The 12633-nt window shown below is 40.4% G+C and overlaps 1 protein-coding gene across 1 annotated transcript; it reads right to left on the bottom strand.

Moving 5' to 3' along the window:
* Nucleotides 1-11615: 11615 nt before the first annotated feature.
* Nucleotides 11616-12407, bottom strand: LOC127122244 (uncharacterized). The gene has a single exon (XM_051052612.1). It carries the CDS (start codon nt 12405-12407, stop codon nt 11616-11618), a length of 792 nt encoding a protein of 263 aa, XP_050908569.1.
* Between the last annotated feature and the right edge of the window lie 226 nt (nt 12408-12633).

Below are 12633 nucleotides of genomic sequence, written 5' to 3'. Positions count from 1 at the left end.
TCCACACATAACAACAAATGTCTACACTGAAGAAGGTCCCACAGAAGGCTCTGCATCATCAACCATCTTAGTAAACTTCACAGCGAACCTGAGCTCAGTGTTCTCCTGCTGCAATCTTCCCACCTCCTTCTGATGAATCTTCATCTATCGAAAATAATGGTCCCTCTCAGCAAGATAATGATCTCTCTCAGCCATAATCTTCGCTTTCTCCGCTTCCCATTCTGTGGTAAGGACTTTGGGTTTAGCTTCCCTCTGAGACTTCACAAGGATTTGTCTTCTCTTCTCATCCTCAAAGACCTTCAAAGCTCTAGCCAACTTCTCCTTGGTGATGTCATGCTCCCTCGTGGATATCTCTAAATCTTGGCTGATCTTGCCATAATAAGCGGTGTCTATCTCAAAACGCTTCACCACAAGAGAATGTCTCTTATCCTGGTCTTCTATTTTCCCTTTGATATCCTGATTAGCCATCTGAATTCTAGCAACACTCATCTCCAACTCAGTCTTCTCTGCTCGCAGCTGATCTCTCTCCCTTTTCATCTCAAGGAACTCTTCCATACTGACAGAAGAACGTGGCCCCTTAATCAATGGGTACCAAGGATCACCCCCAGGAAATGGTAGATGCGTGAACTCAATCCTCTTTCTGAGCCAATCATCGAATGGAGGAAAAGACCTGCTATTAACCCTACCAAAAGGAACCTTGCCCTTCCTCTGGATGTGGCGCCATGCCCCAGACACTTGCCTCAACCGTGTCTGATTACCCTCAGCCGGGAAATAGAAAGACTCCTGAATCTCACACTCGAGAGGAGGAACTTCCATGGCAAACCCCATTTGTCTCTTAAGAAGCGTGGGGTTATAATTAATACAACCTTGAACTCCTATAAGAGGCACATTGGGAAGGCTCCCACAACTGTAAATGAAATCTCGTCCAGCCACACCATTGTGAGTCCAAGCTATGTCCTTGGCTCGCAAACCCATCAGCTTGGTGGCCCAATTAACCGTATGGTCAAGAAAGACAAAGGCACCTCTGGAAGGCAAATACCCCATGAACCACTTGTATAACAGTTGAGCACAACATCTGATCAAACCTCCACGCCGCTTCTCATTCCGATTATGGACCGAGTAATAGACATCCCCAACCAAGGTAGGAATAGGATTCCTCTGAACAAACACTCGGATGGCATTAATGTCTACAAAGTTCTTCTGATTAGGGAACAAGATGATTCCATGAATGCTCACAGCAAGCAGAGCACAGACAACCTTCCAATCACCCAAAACAGCATGCTCCTTGGCTTTGGCCTCCAAGAAACTCAAATGAAAATCGGGCAACTTTCCCTTCTCCTTCAAACCTTCCTTAGTCACTTCCTGGCTCAAATAAAGAGCACGAGAGATCTCACCAACATCAGGTTCTTCCTTAGTGGCATAGAAAGGAATCTGGTTTCTGACCTGAATACCTAGAATACCGGCATAGTCCTCCATCAAAGGTCCCAACAAGTAATCCGGGAAGACGAAACATCTCAAACCAGGATCATAGAACTGGAGAAGAGTATGGATGGCACTCCTATCTGTATCTGTGAGTCTGAAAACCACCTTCAGAATACCACCATAAGTCTCACGGAATATCCCCACATGGTCAGGTGTAATCAATGTTATCATCTCTTTCAGTGCATCAATCTCTGGATCAAAGAAACTGTATACAACATCATTCTTCAAGCCGGCCCTCATATCTGGAACAAAGAAGTCTCTCAACCAGGATCTCAATCAAGAATGTCCCCTGCATATGGATAAACATGAGTTAGATGCGGATAAATGCAAAATGTGAATGATGCGGATGCATAAATGCAATGCACTGTGCCATCCTCCTGGTCATCTGATCATCAACTGTACTGGACTCCGATCTCTAAACTGATCACAACCATCTGAGGAAATAAGCAACCACAAATCCAACTCAGGGTTCCGAAATAAACAGAACTGAAAGATACATCACCATCATCACAGAGAAATCACTGAACTGATAGCCATAACATCATCTGAATCAACCCAGGGAATCCTGAAATAAACGGATCCCCACTGATAAATACCGCAGACAGAACTCCGGCGTCTCAGAAATAAATATCCATAAATCCAACTCATAAATAAGACCCAGATCGAGAACTGAACCATTAGTCACCATCAGAAAGTCACCACCAGAACATGCATCTGTAGGAATCAAACCCGCCCCTCACAGGTGAATTCTAATAAGGTCATCCTAAGGCGGATAATGGTCTCGACAATCGGACAAGATACTCAACTGGTTTGCCCTTTCGGGTGTGCCGTTGCAGCTCTCATAAGATCATCTAAACCAAAGATCCGGGAAAGAACGATCACGAAGTCACAAGCTCAAAAGAGGTAACCCAACCAAAGTGGAATAACTCCACCCGGAAGGACTCTCTCAGATGAACCTCGTCCGTCTTGTGGTATGTCACGTCGCAACAACATGCTGATCCAACATGTGAGGAGACGTGAGACCATGCTAATCCTAGGTGTATACTCGGGCCTGGGTTTTAGCCCCACTCAGAACACCCACCCCAAATCAGAGGAACCAAACCTATACAGAATCCAGCACAATGATAATATGATGCATGCAAACATATATGCAAATATACACAATCACAGTATAATAATCATAAATGCTATAAATAAAACAGCAAAAGAAACCAAAACTACCCTAGAGAGCGCTAGGATTGACTCGCTTAGGGAAGATGGACCAGCCAGAGGTCAACTTCTTTTTCCCCAGCAGAGTCGCCAGCTGTCGCAACGCGAAAAACAACCGGCGGAAAAAAAAACACAGAGCCGCCACCGTGCGTTATTTATCCGAAAGGAGGGAAAAGAAACGCTCGAAGTAAACCTGAAAAAGGGAAAGGAATGGTCTTACGACTAGAGATTGCAAGGTACGGGAGTCGGTTACACAAGGGGAAGGTATTAGCACCCCTCACGTCCTCCGTACTCGACGGGATCCAGGCTCAACAAGATAGGAAAAGGTTGCTGATAAACTGCTCAAAAAATGCACACACACGAGAATGAACAAGTGAAAAAAGACGGAGGAAGGGGACTCGGCAGGATGTCGCATCCTGGGCCTACGTAGTTTGTCAGAAACAAACATCAGAGTCGACGTAGTTAAGGGAAATGGGGAACGGGCTCACTAGGATATCGCATCGTATGCCTACGTATCTTATCTGGAATGAGAATCAGAGCTGTCATAGTTTGGCTAACGCACGCCGAAACAAAACACAACACAGAGACGCTGAGACGTCAAAAGAAACTCAACAAGGAAACAGAATGCCAATAGTTGGACTTATATCCGACTCCGAACAAAGGCAAACAAGGAAACAGAATGCCAATAAATGGGCTTACATCCGACTCCAAACCAAACAGCACAAGGAAACTGAATGCCAATCAATGGGCTTACATCCGACTCCAAACAAACAAGCAATCGCTAACCAGCGAACACCAAAGGTAGAAAGCAAATTGACAAACTATAAGGGAGTCTGGAACTCGAGCCTAGAAGTTGTCAAGCAAAACACACGCAAAAAGAAAAAGGGTGCCCGGAGAGACCTCGCATGATCTCCTGCCTACGTACCTCATCTAGTATGAGGATCAGGGCGACGTAGTTCCCCTTAACAGGGGAGAAATTCTCCTAACGAGAGACCAAGGGAATAACGAACTAGAAGGGCGACTGACTCGAGCCTAATAGTCGTCATGTAAATTATAACCCTAGGGTGAGCTCTCTAACAAGAGTTTGACTCACACAGGAAGTGAGTCAACTCAAGTCTATCTCTACATACGTTCAACTTCCTTGGAAGTTGACCATACGACTCCTACAGAAAAAGAGATGAGAAGTGGAAAACAGATAAACATATCAAAAGCAATCATCACACTCTATATACAAACAAAAGGCTTCACACAAGGGTGGGCTTTAGTCAAGGGGTCATGTCAACCTCGACAAACAAGCCTGAATGCAATGGTAATCTGGAGCTCTTAACCTCTAACATTGAGAGTTAGGGTGAGCAGATGAAAGGTAATGAGGGTTAGACCTCATAGCTCTTAACCCTGGCCTGGGTGAGCTTAAGACAAAGAATGTGTGGGGGTCCAGAATGAGGGACCCTATTCCACTGACTGACTCTATACAAGATTTTGGGTGTTTATTCAAGAGCATCAGCACGTAGTGCGAGCATAATGAAAGACTCAACTGAATAACTGGGGATTGATTGCAAATCCCTTCTATCTGCCAATCGCCTCTTCACTTAGGGGGTCTTAACATGTAACCGTGCCTCAACAAGGAGGTCTTTAGCACAACTATAAAAAATCACAAACATTGCCTCTTAAGGAGGACTTCAGCCAAATGACTACCAAAAGAAAACGACAGGGCTTCCAGACTACATGGAGTTAGAGGATGATTACCTAGGTGGTATACCAACCACAGCCAAAGCAAAGCTCAAGCAGTGAGCTAAAAGCGACTAAAGTACCTGTACAAAAGTCAAACAAGTCAATATCATATTCAGACAAATCAAACAGACAAACACCAGTGTTACAACCAATATGTACACAATGCAAGTCCTATGTGTAAACAAACTCAAGTGAGTTCATCACCAAGGGACCTACAACACAACCAAGGTTAGTGTACAAAGTAAATTGCATCTCAAGTCATGAGATCAACATCAATCATTAGAGCTAATTGCTTGAACCTGAAATACTAAGCTCAAAAGGTGAGTACAAACCACTAGTACCAAGACTAGGGTCAAAGGCAAAGCAAAAAGTCAAAACAAAAGTTGATATTCAACATGAAGCACATTCAAACATGTCACAAGATGTCCTAAAAAGGATCAAATCCAAATCAATAAGCAAGACCATCTAATGAACAAGATAAGGCAAAGGCAATCACAATGCACACAATTGGATATCAAACATAAAAAATCCACATTAAAACAGAAATGAGCCCAATGATCATGAAAACTTTTATGTGCACACAACATGTTAAACACAAGTATCATGCAAAAAATTGGAATCAGAAAAGCTCAATTGACATGTATATGAAAATGAACAAGAGCAACATCAAAATGTGTGACACACATTGTCACACCATACATCCATGTGTCTAAAACAGAGATGGAAAATGCTAAAAGTGCCAAAACAATTCTTAAAAATCAGGCAACATGTTAGGAATCAGCATATCAAATTTCATGGCAATTGGACAATGTATGAGCATTTCACATCAATTTGAATGAAGCATGGTAATTTTGCATACATGTTCAAACAAGCAATCTCAATCAAAATTCCAGAACCAATCAAATCACACAAATGACATCTAAGAATAATAGACATCAAAACAATTAAGTGGAAAAAAATTGGGAGCAATTTGGATTAACATGCTATTTTTTATGATTTTTAGAAGTTGGTGGAAAATATTGAAATAATATGGAAAAAACATGTGGAAATGGAATATGGAAAATAAAATGTGAATAGAATTCAGAAAGTACATCAGCAAGTATCGAACCTAGGCCCTTAAGGTAAAAGGAGCGCTCAATATTAATTCCACAAACTACACAAGGCTGGAATCGAACCAGCGTGGCAATGGTTCAAAGGCGCCAGTGAAACGCACCGTTTCACTAAATGGCGTGGCAGCCACATGCGCAGTTAACACACGCTGGCACGGTCAAAACGCTATGGACCAACGGAAGCGCCAAGCAGGCGCAAACGTGGACGGTGACTAGGCAAAGCCCTAGGTCAGAAACCAGACGGCGGAGCAGCCGTCTTCTCCGGCGAGACAGGCGGTGCTCCGCCACGAAAATTTGCAGAAATTAGCAACAGGCACATGGATCGAAAGATCTTTCAATGGAGAACACGGATCTACCATTATCTAAACCTAATTCTCCATAATAAGCACAGATCGATCAAAAACATTTTGTACATACAAACTTTAACTCAACATATCTCATGCAATACTTCACCAAATCCAAAACTATTTATATCAGGATGATCAGTGACAAAAACTCTACACAATTATGGCAATAAAATGAAGAATCATGAAGTTTGAAATCCAACCATCTTGAAGAGCAGAATGATGAAACAGTGAATTCAAGCTCCAGCAATGTCCAGATCTTCTCCTCTACTCTTGTTATGAAGCTTTGTGCACGAAACCTCACTTGAAATGGCTTGGATCTTGATTAATTTGCAACTTGCATGTTCATATTCATGAGCTTGATGTGCACGAATCTTGGCCAAAATCTTCAATCCAATGCTCAATTCTTCATCAATCACACTCAATAAACACAATTATGCAGTAAAATCAATAAGTTGTGTGCAAAAATTTGAAGTCTCAATTGAGAGAAAATTTGGAGGGAAAGAAAATCTAGATCTAGAAATTGTGAAAACTGAGCAATTCTGTTATGATTAGCCTTATATATGACATGTTAATTACTTTGCTAATGATAATTAGGCTTGGCTAATGAAGAGTTAATGAGAAATGAGGTGTATGACCAAATTGCAAAATGTGTGGTGCATGGAGAATTTTACACGTGAACAGTACCATATGAGGACTCAAATCCACTTAAAATCAACTTATGAGCAAGATAGGCTTGGAATTTTGTATGTATGATGCACCAAATTTGAATTAGGCAATTTCCCTCCAAAATGTTCATGCATGGCCAAATGATCATGTGATATTATTTCATGCAATGCAGTGATGGATTTGGAAAATATATGTCATGAGAAGAATTTTGCAAAAAGAGTGGCTTAAATTGGAGTTTTGGATCAAAAGTTATGGCATTTTGAAATTCCATGCATCCATGGCAATCATTTGATCATAATTCTTCAACCATTAATCAGATGCTCATGACCTTGGACGTTTTGGAAAGAGGAGAGAAAGATCTTCAACTTTCATGTTCAACAAAAATCCATTTGAAGCTTCTTTGATGTTGGAAAGTCAAGTTGAATGTTGTCCAAAAACTTGCCATTTTTGGAAACTTTCAATTACAGGTCACTTTCCATTTTTGGAAACTTTTGATTTGACTTCAAAATCTTCAATGTAGATGTTTGACATGATGAATAGGCCTTGGTTGAACATGAATGAAGTGTTGAAACTCACTTCTCCACCTCATAGTCCTCAGCTCTTGCATAGTTGACTTTATAGGTCCTCAGATGACCTTGACATGCTCTTATCAGCTTGAGCCTCAACCACTTGATAAAATGGCTCAGAAATGAAACCCTAGGTCAAATAAGCTTCTCCACATAACCATGCGATCTCCATCTCAATAGAATACTTATTCTCCTTGAAAAGCCCTGGCTGGAAGACTACATTGATTAGGGTTGACCAGAGGTCAAAACCCTAATCCAAAGGAACTTGAGAATGCCATGAAACCCTGGATGATGATAGAACCATGATGATAGTAATACATCCTTGCCAACAAGATAATACTCAAGACCTTTGAAGGATCAGGAAACCCTATTTGAAGTGCAAACCCTCAGATGGTTAATCATTAAGTCATGGAAACCTTCAGGCTTGAATTATGTGACATCTCCCTCTTCTGAAAAAGACTTTGGAGGATGACCTTCTTTATTTCCACATGATATGAAAAATACAAATGCCTAATGACCTAAAAATGAAATTCAATAAGCTAAACTAGTCCCAAGAAGAGGAGGGCAAATTTTGAGGTGTTACATCAAGCATAGAATACCGAGACTCACAGTCGGTGAACTTCTTATTGAGGTAGTAAATAGAAAATTATTTTTTACCAGATTCATCTTGCTGACCAAGAACAGAACACATACTCTCTTCAAGCACATTCAAATACATGATCAAAGGTCTTCCTTCAACCGTTGGAGACAGAATCGGAGGCTCAAGAAGATATCCTTTGATACTGTCAAAACATTTTTGGAAATCCCCGGTCCAATCACAAGACTGATCGTTCTAAAGGAGCTTGAATATAGGTGCGCATGTGGCAGTCATATACGATATAAATCCTGAGATATCGTTCAAGAGGCTAAGAAAACCTTTGATTTGCTTATCAGTTTTGGGCGCATGCATCTCTTGTATTGCTTTGACCTTGGTAGGATCATCTTTAATACACTTCTCGCTGACAATAAAGCCCAATAACTTACTAGAGAGAACACCAAAAGTACACTTATTGGGATTCAAGCGGAGTTTATACTTCCTCAAATGTTGGAATAACTTCAATAAATGCTCAACATGTTCTTCTTCAGTCATTGATTTAGAAATCATATCATCAACATAGACCTCAATCTCTTTATGCATCATATCATGGAAAAGAGTGGTCATGGCTCTCTGGTACGTTGCACCAGCATTCTTCAAACCAAAAGGCATCACTCGATAACATAATTCTCCTCAAGGCATAATGAATATGGTGTTCTCCATATATTTGAGTGCCATCTTAATCTGATTATAACAGAAAAATCCATCCATAAAAGAGAAAACTTTGAATTTAGCTCTATTGTCTACCAACATATCAATGTGTGACCGAGGAATATCATCTTTAGGACTGGTTTTATTCAAATCTCTATAATTAACACACATGCACCCTTTTCCGTCTTTCTCAGCAACAAGCACAATATTGGCCACCCACTGCGGATATTCGAAGGTAACAAGGAAACCATCATCAATTTGCTTCTGCACTTCCTCCTTGATCTTCACTACCATATCAGGATGAGTTCTTCTCAACTTCGACTTTTCCGACGGGCATTTTGGCTTTAAAGGAAATCTATGCTCCATAATATCAGTATCAAGACATGGAATATCTTGATAAGACCAAGCAAACACATAAGAATATTCTCGGAGAAGCTCAACCAACCCCTCCTTAACACCTGGACGAAGTTGTGATCCAATCTTGACTTCCTTGACATCATCCTCGGAACCCAAGTTGACTAATTCAGTATTCTCTTCAAATGGCTGAATGGTTCTTTCCTCGTGCTCAAGCAATCGAGATAACTCATCAGGAACGTCTTCATCACCATTTTTTTCCTCGGCTTCAAACACATGGAACTCAAAGTTTGGAGAGGGAGCATGATCATTATATTCAATGGGTTTGAGGAACAACCTGCATAATGATTTGATATTTTGATTTTAGAAGTATGAAGTGCAAACAAATATTATGCAGATGCGGGAAAAATTATTGCTTATTTATGTTTTTTGTGATTACCATTTTCAGAAAAAGCAAAAAGTGAAAACGACATAAATGTTGGATGAATAAAATTGCATTTTATTGATGATAATTTGAAAATTCCCAACAATGTTTCACTTCTCCCTTAGGAATAAGAGAAGGATTTTTCAATAAACAATAAAACATATTACTTTGAATGGTGCACAATGACAGGAATATCAACAGCAACCCAATTGTTGCAAGTCTGTCCACGTGTCACAAAGTTGGCACAAGATTCTTCATCTTTGTCTTCATGAATGATAGCTGAGTGTTGTTCATCTTGGTGAATGAACCCTCCACAGTGGACAACTGATTGTATAACTTTGATATCTCCTTGGAATAGACCTTGCTGAAATCCCAGACCAACCTTGTTCTTGTTCTCAATGAACTCTACAACACGACCCCACTTTTCTGTGCCTCGAGCCTGACCAACTTCTCTTGCATCTTTCAGAGAAGACATGGATGCCCCAGTATTCTGAACTTCATCAGGTACTGACAATGGTTGGAACAGAGTTCCAATCTTTTCTTCAGATTTAACATATGTAAAAGATGACATATGGCTTACCAAAAGCGCTTTCTCTTATCCAATAACAACAAGCTTGCCATTCTTAACAAATTTGAGTTTTTGATGCAGAGTCGATGTGACAACACCAGTTGTTGGCCGGATGAATATCCATTACTTAGAAAGTAATATGGAAATAACTCAGACCTATCTTAACTAGGAGGTCCACTTCTCCAATGACAGTTTTACGAGCACCGTCGAACGCTTTCACCACCACACCATTGTACCTCATTGGTGCGCCCTGATAAGATAACCTCTCCAAAGTATATTTGGGTAAAACATTCAACGAATAATAGGTATCTACCAGAACATTGGACAAATCACCTTCTTTACAATTTATAGAGATATGCAGGGCCAAATTGTGATTTTTGACTTCCTAGGGAAGCTCAAATTGTTTCAAGAAGTGATATTGGCGATGATATTATCAAACCGATCAACCGTGACATCCTATTCCACATATGCTTGCTCAAGCACCTTCTGCAATGCCTCTCGGTGTGCTTTGGAATTCATCAACAAAGATAAGACAGAGATCTTGGAAGGTATTTGGAGTAGCTTCTCCATAACATTGAACTCACTCTTCTTAATCAAACGAAGAACCTCATCATCATCACTCTTAACCTTCAACCCACTAGATTCACTAGACTCACAAGTTGGAGAGCTAACAAGATTAACCACGGGAACTTTCGCCTTCTCAATAATAGTAGCATTATATTTGTAAGGTATAACTTTATCGGATGCATAAGGGACATGGCCCGTTAACCGTATTACCAACAATGATACCGAACTATTATCTCTTTTGCTGCTGTCAAACTGGATTACTACTCGCCCAGGAGTCTTGAACATTGGCACAATAACATTCACATCATTACCCATATCTCTAGATTGTTGAATCTGAATAACACCTTTATCTATCAACTTCTGGATGTCCCTCTTGACAATCATACATCCTCGTGGATTAACACTGCAGATAACATAACCATCATTGTCATGTTCACAGTCACTAATCAAGCACAGGGTTCTATGCATCTCCACCAAAGACCTTTGAATACGACGAATATCAAGCACCCTGAAATTACCAGGACAACCATCTACCATATTCACAAAAGAATTACCATGATTGGGAAAAGGATTGGCTTTGACAATCACTAATCAACCACTCTTGATCAACTTCTGAACCTCATACTTAAATGGATATCAATTCTCAATGTCATGGTCAGGCGCCCCTTGGTGAAAAGCACAACGTAGATTGGGCTTGTACCACCATGGAAAAGGCTCAGGTATATGCGGAGGATTCCTTGGCTGGATCAAATTCTTAACAACAAGAGAAGGATACAAATCTGCATACGTCATAGGAATAGGATCCAAATTGACTTTCTTCCTTTCAAAATTATTATGCTGATTGTTATTGTAATTTTTAGGATTGTTGTGAGTGCACTATTGTTACTGTTGTTGTTTCTGTTGAACAGGTACCGATTGAATTGCTGAATTGTGGGAAAAGACTGAATAACTAATGATACTTGATGATGATGATGCTGGGCTCTAGAATTCTTCCTCACATGAGGCCTCCTTTGCCTCCCCATAGATAATACATTGGTTTCCCCCTCCTTCTTCTTTAAGAAACTTCCCTCATACTTCTCGCTCGTTGATGCTTCTTTTTTAGACAAACGGCCCTCTTGGGCACCCTCTTCTAAATGCATCCCCATGTTCACCATTTTAGTGAAGTGATTGGGAGCACTGGAAATCATACACTCGTAATTGAATGAACTCAAAGTCTTCAAAAAGATCTTTGTCATCTCCTTCTCTTTCAATGGGGGACTAATTTGAGCAGCCAACTCTCTCCACCTCTAGGCATACTCTTTAAACGTCTACTTATCCTTTTGAGACATGGACCTCAACTGATCACGATCGGGAGACATATCTACGTTGTATTTGTATTTCTTGGCAAAGGCCTCACCTAAGTCGTTGAAAGTACAAACACTAGCTGTGTCTAAACCCATATACCACTGAAGTGCGGCACCGGTCAAGCTGTCTTGAAAATAATGGATAAGAAACTGATCATTATCTGTTTGGGTCGACATCTTACGTACGTACATCACAAGATGAATCAAAGGACAAGTATTCCCTTTATACTTCTCAAAGTAAGGGACTTTTAATTTGATAGGGATTTTTACCTTTGGCACCAAGCAAAGTTCAACAACACTTTTCCCAAACAAATCTTTACCTCTAAGGGTCTTCAATTCTTTTCTCAGCTCTTGAAACTGGCCTTTTATTTCATCAATTTTCTCGTACACATTAGGGCCCTCATATGGATCAAAATGATAAATGGTTTCTTCAACACGGGGAAAAGCATTCATAATGGGGGGAGGAGAAGACATGATTGGGTTAGACGTCAGCATAAGAGTAGCAGTCGGAGCATAACCTTCAGGCACGAAATTTGTAGGAATTCCCCACATGAATCTGGAATGCATAGCTTGTGCAGGTTGGATGGTAGGAAACCCAGGTACTGGTGTTACAATAATCTCAGAGATGACTGTCCTTTGAGGATTTGTATAAGTTGGAGCTGGTTGGTTTTGAGCAGCAATGAATGACTCCATCAGAGTGGTGAGTTTAGAAACTTCGTCCTTGAGCTCTCGGTTCTCTAGTTCCATCTGATCCATTCTTCTTTGACTATTAGCTCAAGTATCGTAGTGATGAGTCAACTTGTCTGATACAAAGACGAAGAACAATAAGACACCTGGCCAAAGGGCTGGAAGGCAAGAAACCTGCTACGCAAATAATGCATTAAATTCAATGTTTTTATTTTATTATTTCAAGGAACATTCAAAGCCTTAATTGCAAATATTTCAATAATAATAATAATCAATAATACCATTTGGAATATGA

The sequence above is a fragment of the Lathyrus oleraceus genome, chromosome 2 (genome assembly GCF_024323335.1).
Source record: "Lathyrus oleraceus cultivar Zhongwan6 chromosome 2, CAAS_Psat_ZW6_1.0, whole genome shotgun sequence".
NCBI classification, from domain to species: Eukaryota; Viridiplantae; Streptophyta; class Magnoliopsida; order Fabales; family Fabaceae; genus Lathyrus; species Lathyrus oleraceus.
Note: the sequence above shows the minus strand (reverse complement) of the source record. Positions and strands in the feature narration are given on the sequence as shown.

Bases quoted from the DNA above. Each gene is read 5' to 3' on its own strand.
- LOC127122244 (XM_051052612.1), bottom strand. From the start codon at position 12,407: ATGGATCAGATGGAACTAGAGAACCGAGAGCTCAAGGACGAAGTTTCT.